General features: G+C 48.3%; 3 protein-coding genes across 5 annotated transcripts; 2 read left to right on the forward strand and 1 right to left on the reverse strand.

Moving 5' to 3' along the window:
- The first annotated feature begins 317 nt into the window (after positions 1–317).
- On the forward strand, positions 318–8,660 carry LOC148388156 (PH domain leucine-rich repeat protein phosphatase 1-like). The gene is made up of 17 exons (XM_088393822.1): positions 318–2,230; positions 2,465–2,661; positions 2,787–2,912; positions 3,019–3,167; positions 3,275–3,421; positions 3,726–3,956; positions 4,127–4,329; positions 4,400–4,460; positions 4,546–4,641; positions 4,918–5,073; positions 5,148–5,348; positions 5,477–5,639; positions 5,763–5,893; positions 5,971–6,087; positions 6,177–6,371; positions 6,451–6,688; positions 6,934–8,660. Exons 1-17 carry the CDS (start codon positions 628–630, stop codon positions 8,005–8,007), a joined length of 5,088 nt encoding a protein of 1,695 aa, XP_088249948.1. The 5' UTR covers positions 318–627; the 3' UTR covers positions 8,008–8,660.
- Positions 8,661–9,144: 484 nt separating this feature from the next.
- LOC148388157 (MARVEL domain-containing protein 3) lies at positions 9,145–12,887 on the reverse strand. Of its 2 annotated transcripts, none has more exons than XM_088393245.1 (4): positions 12,728–12,887; positions 10,955–11,057; positions 10,740–10,864; positions 9,145–10,296 (listed from the first exon to the last, which is right to left on the reverse strand). In XM_088393245.1, the coding sequence occupies exons 2-4, from the start codon at positions 10,980–10,982 to the stop codon at positions 9,703–9,705; spliced, it is 747 nt and encodes a 248-aa protein (XP_088249371.1). In that variant the 5' UTR covers positions 10,983–11,057; positions 12,728–12,887; the 3' UTR covers positions 9,145–9,702. The 2 variants fall into 2 exon arrangements, with proteins under 2 accessions (XP_088249371.1, XP_088249370.1); XM_088393244.1 differs by having other exon boundaries at positions 9,145–10,361.
- A 40-nt stretch (positions 12,888–12,927) lies between these two features.
- c13h8orf82 (chromosome 13 C8orf82 homolog) lies at positions 12,928–14,582 on the forward strand. 2 transcript variants are annotated; one of them, XM_088393247.1, is made up of 4 exons: positions 12,928–13,432; positions 13,564–13,623; positions 13,701–13,749; positions 13,918–14,582. In XM_088393247.1, the coding sequence occupies exons 1-4, from the start codon at positions 13,385–13,387 to the stop codon at positions 14,391–14,393; spliced, it is 633 nt and encodes a 210-aa protein (XP_088249373.1). In that variant the 5' UTR covers positions 12,928–13,384; the 3' UTR covers positions 14,394–14,582. The 2 variants fall into 2 exon arrangements, with proteins under 2 accessions (XP_088249373.1, XP_088249372.1); XM_088393246.1 differs by having other exon boundaries at positions 12,929–13,623.
- The last annotated feature ends 417 nt before the right edge of the window (positions 14,583–14,999 follow it).

Here is a 14,999-nt window from a genome sequence, read left to right on the forward strand (position 1 = left end):
CACACTGCAACAACAATCTAAAGTCCTGTCAAGTCGAAATCTAACTTATTTTCTGATGAGACGCTACATTGCAAGATTGTAGCACAACAGTGCCCCCACTTGGGGATTTGTCAAACCTGAGCAATGCTTGATGTAATTCATGGATGTTTCTAGTTTTGATGTTTGTTGTTGGTGTGACTATCAAAAAAATCTATGTAATGTTAAAAATAATAAGCGAATATTGATTTTTCTTTCTTCTTTTCTTTTTTCCTGCTGTCCGACGTTGCTGTTTTCCCCATACTTGCAAATTTCCGAGCGTCGGTGTGATCCTGAACGCACCATACTTTCTATTCAGTGAGACCCGCCCTGCCCTGCCGTGCCGCCCGTCACTCATCCGTCTGCAGGCAGGACAGCTTGACTCTCCTTCTTGTGCTGGCTTCCATGGCAACAAACTAGGATCGCTTTCGAAAATCTTCAACGCGCCGCTTACCTAACGGTCGCTTGCAACGATGGGATGATGTGGCCCAACGAGGTATTTGGCAGAACCACGCAGCACCCGGGCTAGGCTAGGCTAACGGGGAGAGCTCGACGCTCATCAAGGCTAGCCTCCCTCCACCTGCAAGCTGTCGCTAACTGCGCCTCACGGGGATGGAACGTGTGAAGGAACACGAGTGTGGCGCTCTTTCGACTTCGCCAACACCACAGTGGACGCCAGAGTGTAATCATGACGGCGTTCACGCCAAATCGAGCGGATTTACGGCGCTGTCTGCTGCCAAGCGACCGTCCATCGGGGAAGACGAGGCGACTGGAGGCGCCGAGGCAAAACTCTTGACAGGGAAGGGACTGGCGGCCACCTCCCTTCTGCAGATTGCCATCAGGAATGGGATCTACCAGAACCAAGTTGCTAACGCTATCGGCGGTGCGGTCAAGAACATCAACATGCCCTCGGCGAAGACGGGCAACATTTACAGCCTTACATCGGCCAACAGCGGCACGTCGAGCAACTCGTTGCTGAGCAAGAGACGGCAGCGGCACAAGCGGAATCTATCGCTGGGCTGCCCGCCGACCAGCAGCTCCTCTCCCAGCGCGTCTTCCGCCGAGGCGGCCGGCGTCGCCCCTTCAGCCTCTCCGCTGAGCACCCTGAGTCTGGATCGGAAAACCTTCCTCAGGCAGAAGCAATCCAAGCAGCTCCTGGCCTCCGACAAGGGATGGGTGAGATCGGACCTGAGGAGGGGTTGCATTCACGTCCACGACTGGCTCTTGCCCACCTACCCAAGGCCAGTGCTTTGCACAGTAGACACTCTGGCCGCAGAGGTGGTCAGCAAGCTGGAAGCAAATAAGAGCGAGGGTGTCCTAAGAGTCACTTGCCAAACAACAACTGAGAAAGATATTCATGGACAGACTGATGACACGCGTAGTGCTAGATCAGATCCCACAGACGTGAAGACAAAAGCAAATGAGGCTCTGCTGTTTAACAGCCAGGCGAAACCATGTTTTGAGTCTGATCTCTTCTTAGGTGATTCAATTGCAAGTAACTCTTCATCAGAGCTTTGCCTGAACGACATTGGCTTGGAAGTCAACTTTAGTGCAAGCGATTGTTGTGGCGCGTACTCTGGATCAGATTTGGAGACCAGTACTTGTGAGGACTTCAGCCTGGGAGGACCCAAAAGCACGCCGCAGCAGGACTCCCTCAGTGAAGTCGCAGGTTTGCCTACAGACTCGCCGGCATTGAGCCCAAACTGTGACAGTGCCACAGAGGGACCCGATCCGTTTGAGAGCTCGTCCGATGAGCTGGAGCTCACTTCTTCTCCGACACGCTCAGCTGGTGATTCTCCCGCAGACCCACCGTCAACCGCATACCTCTCAAATGCTCCAAAGCGACCGATCGGCTTGCTGGGAGACGCCAGCGAGGCTGTCGCCGGCGATGGCAAGAATTCACCTCAACTGGCAAAAGCCACCTCCAAATGCTCCAGCAGCTCTCAGACAGGGCCTCCAAGTGACCGTGCGTCGGTGCGACCCGACCCGGAGATCGATGCGGGGAGCAGACGGCGGCCCGAGCAGATCAATAGCAACCCGACTCCAGCACTCTTTGTCCAGCTGCATGGCGGCGTTGTGCGACGTCTGCGCGACAACGAGAGACCTCTACAAATATTGAATGAATACCTGAGCAACCTGGGCTTTGAAGACCCGTGGAGGGTCCAGGAGGAGGGAATGAATGCGGGCATTGGCAGCCTCATTCGCTTCTACTTTGGTGAGTACTGTGAAAAATGAGTCGATGTTTTGCTTTGTTGTCTCTTTTAATTTCTGACTTTCATTTGATTTAATTTGTGTTCTCGACACAAAGGTCGAGGCATACTTGGATACTCTGTCCTCCCGAAATGTTTTTGTCAGTGCTACGAATCGACGAGTACTCCAACATAAATTTGGTTTGGGGGGATAAAGTGGGATCTGGGATTTCTATTAATGAGCCCTGGTCCCTCTATAGGAAAGCCTCGGAGCGCGGGCGGTTCGGAGCGTGTGCAGCTTTCCGGGGTATTCAATGTGCGCAAAGGGAAGCCGGTGCTGCCTGTCAACCGCTGGTCCAAACGGCAGGTCACGCTGAGCGGAACCTGCCTTCTCGTGTCGTCCGTCAAGCACGCCCACACGGGCAAGATCCACGTGCTGCCTCTCATTGGAGGCAGGGTATGCAATCCGTATTGTCGTCTGTGACGCGCTTAAAAAAGCGTTTGCATCTTTTTGTTTTTTTATTTTGCTTCTGCTTGGGAAACTTGTATCGAGATGCAATTTGAAAATGTTCCTGATTGCAGGTGGAGGAGGTGAAGCGGCACAGCCACTGCTTGACGCTAAGTTCAGCAGGCCCCCAGAGCCAGACCTACTATATCAGCTATGAGTCTTACACCGAGCACCTCTGCTGGCACAGAACCGCCTCTAAGGTGAGGCTTGACCTTCTCAAATGTTTTCTCCTTTCAAGCCAGCGTCCTTTGAAAACGATCGTAGACAATTGACCCTGCTCGTTGTGTCCGTCCTTGGCCAAGTCAGATTGCGTCCCAGCGGGTGAACTCTGTTGACCTGTCATGCTGCAGTCTGGAGGAGTTGCCCACTCAGCTGTTTCACAGTCAGGACCTAACACATCTCTATCTCAAAAACAACTTCCTGTCCATGAACAAAGGGCTTTCAGCACTTACCAGGTGAGTTTGCAGCACCTTGATAGCATGTCAAATGTCCAGATTGCTTGTCCTAAAGTAACACGCAACGCGTCATGAGATTATTGATTATAGCGCTGCGGCTCTTGCAGGTTCTGTAAACTGAGAACCCTGAGTTTGTCCAATAACGCAATGTCAGAGTTCCCACTGGCCGTATGTGACCTCACGTCACTGACTGAGCTCAACTTGTCGGGAAATTACATTTCAACCCTTCCTGTGGAAGTTGGAATCATGCAAAAGTAAGTTGACCAGACTGAAAGCAATAAAAAAAATAAAAAAAACTGATTCATGAAGTAATTTTGAAGCTTTGTTTTCTCACTGCTAATTATTATGATTAAAAAGGGTCAGCCGAAAGATTTGCTTCTCAGAGCACAGTTGATTGTGGCTGTGTTCTGGGCCACGGTTGTCTTTTTTTGTAGCAATGTCAGAAGATAATTTTTCAGTTATCTTTCTCAGAGTTGACCGTAGCATGTTTCGAGAGAAAATAAGGCGGGAAAAGCGACGTTGCATTTTTGTCAATTAACCCAAAAGCAATGTTGGCAGCCTGCAGACGCTTCTTCTGGACGCCAACTGCCTGACTGCACTGCCCGCTGAGCTGGGCACCTTGGAGGCGTTGGTCTACCTTGGCTTGTCTTTCAACTGGTTCACCTGCATCCCTCCTGTCCTGAAGAAGATCAAAGACATGGAGAAACTGTGCCTGGCAGGAAACCGAATCTCGGTCTTGCACATGGCCGGACCGCAGCCGTTGTGTGCTCGCCGCCACATAGATCTCAGGTAAACGCTATAACTTTCAGGAGACCAAAATTTGAAGTATGCGGTAGACTTCGGATGCTACTTTATACCGTAGCGACTAAAAATAGAAATCTGTCCAAATCACTCCTTGGCGCCGTCCGTCTACTTTAAGCTCGCATAATCCACTCCAAGGTGATTTTCTGCTACTACAGGCTGAACCGGCTTGAAAGTGTGACGCTGGGAGACACGAAGCAGCTGGAGCACATTGTGCAGCTGGACCTCAGGGACACCGGCTTGCAGCAGCTGGATGTCAGCGCTCTCTGCAAACTGGAGCTTCTCTATTGTGATAGAAACCGACTTGCCGTCCTGCGAGTCAGCGGCCACGCCCTCAAGAGCCTGCATGCCGCACGCAACGGTACGGTGCGGCCGCAAAGCGTACTTTGTTTCAGGTTGCTGATTCATCAATATTGTCTTCATGATTACAGAGCTGCAAGAAGTGGATGTGCGGCCTGTCCCGGAGAATCTGACTCTTCTGGATTTGTCCTGGTACCGAGACTCGCTACAAAGCATGGGTTTTTGGCCTATGTTCTTGGTTTTAGCTGAATGTTGACTCGTGTTTGTTTTCTCTAAGGAACAAGCTAAGTGCTGTCCCGGTTTGGGTATGCGAAAGCAGTAAACTGGAACTTGTGGACATCAATCACAATTCCGTGAGCGAGCTGCCCGTGCGGTGAGCATCGCACACAAATACTTTCATGAAACGCAACCAAGCCTTGAACAGCATAGCCGAAGCAAAAGGAATCAACTACGTGTAATCGAGTGTGAGATTCTTTGTAAAGTGACAGTGGGAAGCAAACCGAGGGAGACAGCCACGTGAACGGGTCGTCACACAATCAAAGAACATTTAGCACCGCTCTGATCCAAATGCAAAAATTGTTGTTGACTGAGTGAGATGTAGCTTCCAGTTTCCAAAGAGAGTGAGCTTGATTGTGTTTGTACATCCTAGCTTGCTATCCAACGGCGGCCTCCGGAAGGTGCTAGCAGGCTGGAATGCTCTGAGCCAGCTGGGCGAGGGCCTGGAGGCCTCCCAGCTCCAAATCTTGGACCTGCAACACAATTGTCTCAAGGAGCTTCCAAACAACCTCTTCATCAAAGCCCAGAAGTGAATACAGGCTGCCTCGCTTGCCTTTCTCTTCATTTGCTTTATCATGCCGATTGTACGTTTGGCGCTTTCAGCTTGCTCTATCTGAATGCGTCGGCCAATAAGCTGGAGAGCCTCCCTGCCGCGAGCCCGTCGGAGGACACGTCGAGCAGCCTGGAGGAGCTCTATGTCACCAACAACTGCTTGACAGACACGTGTGTCCCTCTCCTAAGCGGACATGGCAACCTCAGAGTTCTTCACCTCTCTTACAACCAGCTGCAGACCTTCACTGCCAGGTAAACAAACAAACAAAAAAAGCCAAACTCAATGAGGAGGACCTTTTGGTTGTTTGCTAGCAACGCAAAACTTTCATCTTTGGAAACCAGTTGTAGCTCCTTAGTTTGATCTGTTTGTCTCTCTGTAGTAAGCTGGCCCAACTGGAGTGTCTGGAAGAACTTGACCTGAGTGGCAATCGGTTGAGGAGCGTGCCCACCACCATCTTGAGCTGCCGCCGTCTGCAAAGCCTCTCTGCACACTCCAACTGTATCAGCGCCTTTCCGGAGGTCCTGCAGCTGCCCGAGATCAAGGTTCAACCTCACCACGCGACGAAAAGCCAGTCAGCAATGCAAATGTTGTCGTCTGGGTATCCGTCGGTTTCAGCCAGCCAAAGATCCCGCCGCGTCTAACCTCATCTTTGTTCTCACCGTCAGTGTGTGGACCTGAGCTGCAACGAACTGACGGAGATTACCTTACCAGAGTCACTTCCCGCCAAACTGCAGGAGCTGGATCTCAAGGGAAATCCCCGCCTTAACTTGGACCACAAGAGCTTGGAGATTCTCAAGTAGGAATCTTCCCAATACGAAACCTCCATTCTCTTTTTTAGCTAAAGACTCACAAAATCACACGGTGTCTCTGCAGTAATATCCGATGTTTAAGGGTGGATCCGTCCCCGTCCGCTCCCAGCGCCAGCGAGCGTCATGGAGCTCCGGCGGTCTGGAGTCACGGATACACTGAAGCCTCCGGAATCAAAAACAAGTCAGTCCTTTTGCTTCTCGCTTCATCTTTTTTCTTTTCATGTTACGCATGTCTTGCAAAGATGGATGGAACTTGTTTGTTCGTGGCAGGTTGTGTGTGGCCGCGCTTGCGCTGGACACCTTCTGTGGAGCCCGTGAAGCACTGTATGGCGTTTTTGATGGCGACAGAAATGTTGAGGTGCCTTACCTGCTGCAGTGCACCATGGGAGACGTGTTAGCCGAGGAGCTCCAAAGAGGCCCGAGTCTGGGAGACTACATGACCAACACTTTCCTCACCATGCAAAGGTAGACGTTCGGTAGGCAACAGCCAACATTTCCGCAGCTGTGCTCTGCTGAGCGTGACTTCTGCACCGATCTTCCCAAGGAAACTGGGCACGGCGGGCCAAAAACTGGGTGGGTCGGCGGCGTTGTGTCACATTAGACATGCCCCCGCGCCTCCTGGCGAGCGCAGCGGCTGCTTCACTTTGAAAGCCGCCAACGTGGGCAGATCCCAAGCCGTCTTGTGCCGAGATGGAAAAGCCGTGCCGCTCTCGGCCATCCACACCGTCCAAGAAGAGGTGGAGTGCCAGAGGGTCCGACAACATAACGCCATCATCACAGAGGTGAGCCTCAACTGTGCGCTGGTAATTTTGGGGCTCCTACACTTTGTCATCGTTGGTTTTTCCATCAGTCTGTTCTAGCTGTGCTTGGCGCCTCGACTTTTGAGTGTTAGGATCCCCGTATTATCCTCCATGTAAACGTCAACACAGCATAGTTAGCGGAGCTATGCGACCAAAATGAAAACCAATTATCAACTGCAGCCGAGATTGCGCATTTAACTCGGGCCTTCGTGCTTCTCTTTCTGCAGGACAATAAAGTCAACGGCATAACCGACTCCACCAGAATGATGGGATATTCCTTTCTGTGTCCGTCCGTCACCCCCCGGCCACACGTCTCAACGGTGATGCTCACCCCACAGGATGAGTTCTTCCTCTTGGGCAGCCGAGGCCTGTGGGAAATGTTGTCTCTCAGCGAGGCGGTGGAAGCGGTCCGGAATGTTCCGGATGCCTTGGCCGCCGCCAAGAAGCTGGTCACGCTGGCTCAAAGCTATGGCTGCTCCGACAGCCTCAGCGCTGTGGTGGTCCGGCTCAGCATTAGCGAAGACTGCTGCTGCTTCTGCGAGCTTCTGCCTCCGCCTCACAGTCCCGGTTTGGGCGCACGTGCACACGCTCAGCCCTACTTGGGGAGCGGCGACATGGCGGTTCCCCCAGCCTCCTCGGGAACCGTCAGCGAGCTTAGCAGTGAGTTCAGTGCATCAGAGTTGAGCAGTGAGGTGGGCTCCACTGTGTCGTCAGAAGATCCGCCGCAAGCCGAGCCGCCGTCGTGCCACTTGAGCCTGCCGGGGCGAAACGGCGGGCGTTGGGTCGCCTGCGCAAGCGGTGGCTTCCAGAGGCAGTCGTCTGACAACGGGCTCGACAGCGAGGACGAGGAGCCCATCCCGGGGGTTTTCTCCAACGGCAGCCGAGTGGAGGTCGAGGCCGATGTCCACAGTTTGCACGGCCCCCCACCGCGTGGCACGGATGTTCCTCCCAGTGTGGCTTCCAGTCATGAGTCTTGGGCTCCCCCTGTCACGCCACCCTCCCCCTGCCTCAGCGGGGAGACCCGCTCCAGCCCTCTGGGCCGGCGGGCTCGAGCCAACGGTTCTGTGGCGTGCCAAGGCAAGAACCAAGACCTGATTGAGGAGGCGGCGGATGCCCCGCTCAAGAAGCAAGGGGGTTACTTTAACGCCCCCGCTCAGCCAGACCCCGATGACCAGCTGATCATTCCGCCGGAGTTGGAGGAAGAAGTGCGGCAGATCATCCGACAGCAACAGATGGACACTCACAACCAGCAAGCGGCTGCCTACCAGAAACCCACTGAGCGGTTCATTACACCGCTCTAACTCGGAATCCTTCCAGTCTGCCACTGTGTCATCTCGGAGTCCACGTTGATTTGCGCTGGTTTCTCACAGGATTCCAGTTGGTCTGGACCAGAGACTATTTAAAATAAGTCAATGTTACTCTTTTCTACTGTTAACTTAGTGCGCAACAAAGATGCAATGCAATTTTTGTAACACTTGTATTAATTCAAGAGCATTTTACATTTCAGAAGCATTGTAAATGCTTTTCCAATAGAATTTAGACTTGAGGGTGCGTAGAATATTTTGTCAGAATATACATCTTTTTCTGTTTCATCTTTTTGTGGTACGTTGAGCGCCGAGTTCTCTTGTGGATGTTCCAACTTCTCTGTCATAACTTTTGGTCTCTCAGTTGTCAGAGTTAGTACAATATTAACTAACTCCTAGGAGTTTAATACTTTCAAGTGACATAGTCACCAATGCAGGCAATTTTTCTCTGCGAGAAAAATAAATGATATACGTATAAATGTCAGTAGGCCGTTCCTCTACGTTTGTGTTCTGAGGTTTGCTGCAGTGGTGAATGAATGTTGAAGATGAGATCCTCTTGTTCTAACCAGCACATTGAATGTTTTCTGAACTGTTATATATTTCAACTGCACAGAAATACTTTTCTAAATAAACTCATGTTTTCAAATTTACTTTCTGACCTCTTAATGAGTTGCTGTTTTGCCGAATTCATGTTCTATTTTTGCTGATGCATACCGCCATCTACCGTACAAAAGTAGTCAATGCGGTCTTCAAGAAAGCCTGCCTCAACAAACAATGCAATGCAGGGCGCGTTTCCATCACCGACGGTGAAAAAAAGGTTTATACTACATGGTCTTTTTATTTTTCATTTGAAAACGCCTTATTTGAAATGGCTATTTTTTCCATAAAAAAAGTTACTATACATAGTCAATTTGTTTTATAAAAAAAAAAAAGTTTATACTACATGGTCTTTATTTTTCATTTGAAAAAGCCGTGGTATACATGGCCACTTTTTTCATTAAAAAAAAGTCTTACTATACATCGTCAATTTGTTTTGCTTAAAAAAAAAGAAGTTAATACTACATGGTCTTTTTGTTTTTCATTTGAAAACGCCTTAGTATACGTGGCCATGTTTTTCATTAAAAAAAGTCTTACTAACAGTCAATTTGTTTTATTTAAAAAACAAAAGCCTTATACATGGTCTTTTTTTATTTTAATAAAACCTTTGTTTACATTTCATTTTTTTCATAAAAACAAGTCTTAATATACATGGTTAATTTTTTTAATTTAAAAAAGCCTTACTATATATACATTTTTATTTTACACTTAAAGCTTGAGTCATGTTTCCATAAATCTTACTATACATTGTTTTATTTAACAAAAGTCTTACTGTACATGGTAATTTTTTTTCACAAAAAAGCCTTACTAAAAACGACCGTGAATGTTTTAAAGTTGATGACGCAGACGTAACTTTGAACATACCAAATATGAATAATAAATGCAAATTTGATCCTTTCTCAGTTTGCCTTTTTAATCAAGCACAGCATGTGTGCATTTCAAAAACAACGGTTAAAAATGCTAAAACTGCACGATGACATAAACCAAGGTATCCTGATGCACTTACAAACAGTCAAATGAGCGATTTGCGTTCCACAACATAAATTTTAAACGATCACTTTGTTAAATGGAGGAAGAGGCAAAATCCAAAATCTGTCACACCTCTGTGGTTTCGGCCCCAAGCGGGGTCCTCTGCGGATTTGATCTGGGTTGTTTCGGCGCCGCATGGCGCCGTTTACGCTCCTTCAAGTAGCGCTTCACCCAACGGATGGTTTGGAAGGTGAGCACCGTGCCAGCGGTGTACAGGATGGCCGTGATGAGTCCAAACAAAGCCACGGCTGCATCGGCCCCGCCAACGTCACAGTTCATCCAGGTGTAGCCGTTGCGGGCGTACAGCCGCTCGCGCTGCACGCAAACGTCAGTGGCGTTGACACCGATCACAAAGTGCAGGTAGAGAGCTACGGCCACCACATAGGCCACAGCCCCCACGCCCTGAAACGCCAGCGCCCCATAGAGAAGCTTGCGGGACAGATGGTGGGGCGGCTTGTTGCCCGCCACCACAAAGAGCAGCGAGAGCACACCCATGGTCAGGCTGAAGGCGATGCCGCCGTAGATGCCCGGTGCTCTCATCTGGCTGTAGCGCATGTCTAGTTCGCGCACCTTCTGCAGTTCCGTGCCCTGCAGGTTGAAGTTGGAGTTGATGCTGATGCCACCCAGGCCGCCCATGGAGGATAAACCCGACGTCACCATCTGCGCAGCAACCACGCAGATCAGGACCAGGCCGTTGGTCAGCACAGAGCAAATCAAAACGATACCTGAAGGCACAAAACATTGGCATGGATATTGAATTTTCTTGACTGAGAATTGCTCGTGAAGCATTTGTGAGAATGACTGTCTAGTTATTATCTACAAAATCGTTTGAGCCATTAATCACGGCAAGTCGTTGAACCCTAACCCGACTTTTCACCCTAACCCAACTATTAACGCTAACCCTATCCCTAACCCATTTAGTTATTGCATAAGCTGCATCCTCGACAGCAGCTTTGTACTATACCCCATCTGCATGACAAATAACATTGCAGGAAAACCAGTTGGACGGTATTGAGTTACAGAAACCAGAATGGAAGCATGCAGAATGAAATCAGAATCCGGCCTTGGGGAAAGCCCCAAATCCTTTCCGCAGACAGCCTCACCTCTCCTGGAGCACATGTGTGTGCATTTGGAGTCATTACGCTCAACACGCGGTACGTCACGCTCATGGCTGTGAGCTGGGCGGCGGTCCGGATCGCGGTCGAAGTACGGTGGTCGGGAGGATGACCTGGAGAAAGACAACAAACACAACTGGGATCCATTCGTTCAAATCTTTTGCGCTGCTATCAACAAAAATTAAAGTTTCCATTGTACTCGCCTGTCAGCTGATGAGCGGTCGCCATCATGTGGGTCACGGGGTTGTCGGTGGTCCCCGTTTCTCTCCCTGTGGCCCGGCTTGGACCGGGGTGCTTGGCTCATTGCTGGGAAATGAAAAGGACACCAAAAAACTTTGAAGAGAAAGGAAAAACGTTGTCGCTCTCACTTGACTCTATTCTGGCTTAGCAATCACTATAATTTAGAGACAGTCAATTATTAACATGCATACAGTGCGGTGACTAAATTAGTATGATTAGTTTGGTCCGTTACTTCTGTGTCCAATCACGGAGTAACTCTTTTGACATAAAAAATCTGTTTTTGTGTTTGAAAATGGCATACTGTGTATATCTTTTGTGAAAGAGAACTTGCAAGTACAGTGGAGCCTCGGTTTTCGAACGTCCCACTTCTCGAACAAATCGGTATTCAAAACAAAAAATTTGAGATTTTTTTGCTTCGGATATCGGACAAAATTTCGGTTGTTGAACCTCGCGAGGTGAGCCAAGAGGACCTGCATGCCAACTGACTCCGTTCGTTATTACTTTCTCGTTACTCTGAGGATTGCATCAGCTCTAATCATGCCTCCAAAGAAAGCAAGTGGAACCAGTAAAGCTGATCATGGCGAAAAGAGGAAAGTAGTGCGCAAAACAGTTGAATTTAAAAAAGAATTAATCGCAAAATATGAGTCCGGTGTGCGTGTGTCAGAGTTGGCACGGGAGTTTTGCATGGCAAAATCGACAATAAGCTTGATCCATACGAAGTTGATACAGTATGTATACTGTATGTTATCTTTCATTAGAATTTCTGCAGTTTTTTTTGTTTTTTGAAATTAAGAAAGAAAATGTTTTTGCTGTTTTTGCTGCAGACGAACTTTGATACAGTACGTATACTGTATGTTATCTGTCATTAGAATTTTTTTGTTTTTGTTTTTTGAAATTAATTAAACGTTTTTGCTGTTTTCTTTCACATGATCTTTGAAATGTTGTCTTTCATTGGTAAAAAAATGTTTTGATGTGCTTTTTTTCCCCTCACAATTTAAAAAGATATCTTTTACTATTAGAATGAAACACACAAGCGAGTTGCTACAGATACGGCAATACATTCTCCAGCCTAGCCTAGGCGATTAATTCAGTTTATTATTTATATTATTTATTTATACATTACCATTTCACTTATTTATGCAGTTTATGGTGTAAAATAATAAAAAATGCTTTAAAAAAGCGGGTTTCTTTTGCTAGGAACGGATTAATGTTTTCCCATTACTTGTAATGTAATTACTTGTAATGGGAAAACATGGTTCAGAATTCGAACGATTCACTTCTCGAACAGCTTTCCGGAACGGATGGTAGTCGAAAACCGAGGCTCCACTGTATGACTGATCTGGATAGCCACTAGCCAGCTTTCAGCTGTAAAAGGACCAGCAGGTGCATCCACGCTGTATGCTTGCCATGCAACCCGGCTCCGCCCCCGACATTTCTTGACTCTCCCTCCAAACAACAGTGAGAGGCTTAGCGACGACCACCTGAAGTGATCTTATGTAAAGACCCCACTAAAATAATAGTGGTGGTGCGCCAAAACCTTTCATCAGACGAAATCGGCTCACGTCTACGCTACAAGAAAACTTCTTAGAAAGTTTTTAAAAAGTATCCCACCAAAAATCGCCCCACTCGGAAACACTCGCCAAAAATCAATTACTGGAAACTCAAAGCTGTCAGCAGTGTCCCAAATCCAATGTGGGTGGCTCAGCGTTTAGCATTTGTCAGAAATCCAAACTCACCGTGAAGTTGGTGTCCGCGAGGAAAAATGAAACTATTTCGCCATTACGGCGTCCCGTATGAAGCGAGCCCAGGTAAAGAAGAAGGAAGGTGGCGGACGGTGCCCCACCCTGCCCGGAAGAGGAGGCGGAATGGGGAGGGGTTGGGTTTTCACATTCAATATGGCAACCCCGTTAACGTACGCCTAGGACACTGGCGTACACTAATGTTACCTGGGTGTGCGTGTGTGCGCGCGTGAATGAGTGAGTGACAAAAAAAAAGTCAGCGAAGTTGAGTGTCACTTTCGACGCAACTTGTGTTTCGCTCTTGCGATGGTGTCACACTTACGTGAAACTAGCCACCCACCTAAGGGAAATAGTTTGTTTCGTTTGTGCTGTGAATCAAATCTTCCGCCAGATGTAAACCTCAAAACATGACAGCACTGTATTTCATGTTCAGATACATTTATGTACGAATCTAAAAAAATCTGATACCATGTCTATTCACCACACAGCATTGATGTTCTTACACTATTTTACGCACAAATTTAATTTACAGCACGATAGCGCTATACTAATTTAGAGCGTTGGGTGGCGGTAGTCAACATAAAACGAAAATGTAAACATTTCCGGGTTACGTCTTGAGTCAAAGTTGAAGTTTGTTTATGAGGGTATTTCTGCATGTATTGCTGGTCACACCGAATCTCACGTTGGATTCCTCTTAGTCGTGTAAGTACATTTACGTTGAGCTCATGTTGTTTCTTCGGACAAGTGCCGTGCTTGTCAGCCAGCGTGTCGCCGCTTTACGCTGCACGCCCACCGGCTACAAGAGCCTTACAACAGCCGCTGCGTACGTGCAGGGTCAGAGCCCCGAGCCACGCATCCGAGAATACTTCTACTACCTTGACCACCAAGGGCAGGTGACCGTTGCGTCGGTTGTTTCTCATGCAAAGTTCTTTGAGATGTTCTTCATTTTGGCTTGCGGCCTTCTTTGCAGTTGTTCCTGGATGACACCAAAGTGAAGAATTTTGTCACCTGTTTCAAAGGTAGAAACGAGTTCGATACTGGAATCTGACGTTATTTAGAAATGTACAAAATATAAACAACCTGAGACTAGTCTGCTGTCGACGTATATCTGCTTGCGCATTTTTATCTTAAAACTTGTTTGTTTTTAAATGTGATGGTGCTTTGTATTACTTTTCTTGTATCACCAGACAAACAGTTCCTAGTCTTTTTCTTCAGTCGCCTCCGTTTAAACCAGAGCGGACGCTACGAGGACGCCTTCCCCTTCCTGTCCCTGTGCGGGCGAGAGAGGAACTTCCTGCGTTGCGATGACCGACCGGTGGTCTTCACGCAGCTGCTTCAGGACGCCACCGGCGACCGGGACTCGCTGTCGTTCTGCGGTGGCGCAGACAAGTTGACGGTGGACTTCAAGCCCGAGGCGCTCTACATGCACCCAACCAGTGGACGAGTTTACCACCCCTGCTTGGAGCGAGTGGGCGGCGTCGGGCTGGTGAGGTCGTCCCTGGCCATCGAGCTCAGCCCGTTCTTTATCTACGCTTCCGAGCAGGCTCAGTCAGGACCGCCCACGCACTTCCTATGGAGGAAACAGCAGTACACACTAAGCAATGAGCTGGCCAGAAGCTTTGCCACAGAAGACGAAGACAACAGCCGAGCTGAAGGGCTGTAATGTCCTGATATAATGACACTTGAGTGACATGTCAGTCATAAAGGATTGTCATTTCAAGCATTCATATGATCCCGAAACTAAGAATTGTTGAGTGTTAATGATTTAATGAGCCCTGCCAAGGCCCGTGACATTGATGAGCAAATTAAACTTGAAATATTAGCGAACGAGCAAATTAAACTCGAAATGTTAGTGAATGTTCCCCACTTATTTCGCAAGACAAAAAACACAGCGTGGCAAATGTCAAGTGCTGTTTGTATCGATGTTTTACACAGCTCGGTGGTTAGCGTCAATACCGGTGCGAATACGCAAGCACTGCCTGCTCCAGAGAAATTATGGGATTAGAGAACTGCGCTTGTTAAATGCTTGCCTTCAAATCTGAACACAATGAAACATTTAGCACGAGGGGCTAAAAGGCTTATATTCAACAAGACAATTTTATTTTGATTGGCTGAGCATATTATGCATTTTTCCGACTGATTACTCATTACACCGCTTGCTTCAACTTTCATATCAGCAAGGTCACTGCAGCTCAACCTGCGTCATTGCACGACCAGCAGGGGGCGACGTCAACTCGCGGAACAACTTCTAATTGATCCGCGTAACCTT

Source organism: Syngnathus floridae, chromosome 13 (assembly GCF_059516105.1).
Source record: "Syngnathus floridae isolate MCC-2025c chromosome 13, RoL_Sflo_1.0, whole genome shotgun sequence".
NCBI classification, from domain to species: Eukaryota; Metazoa; Chordata; class Actinopteri; order Syngnathiformes; family Syngnathidae; genus Syngnathus; species Syngnathus floridae.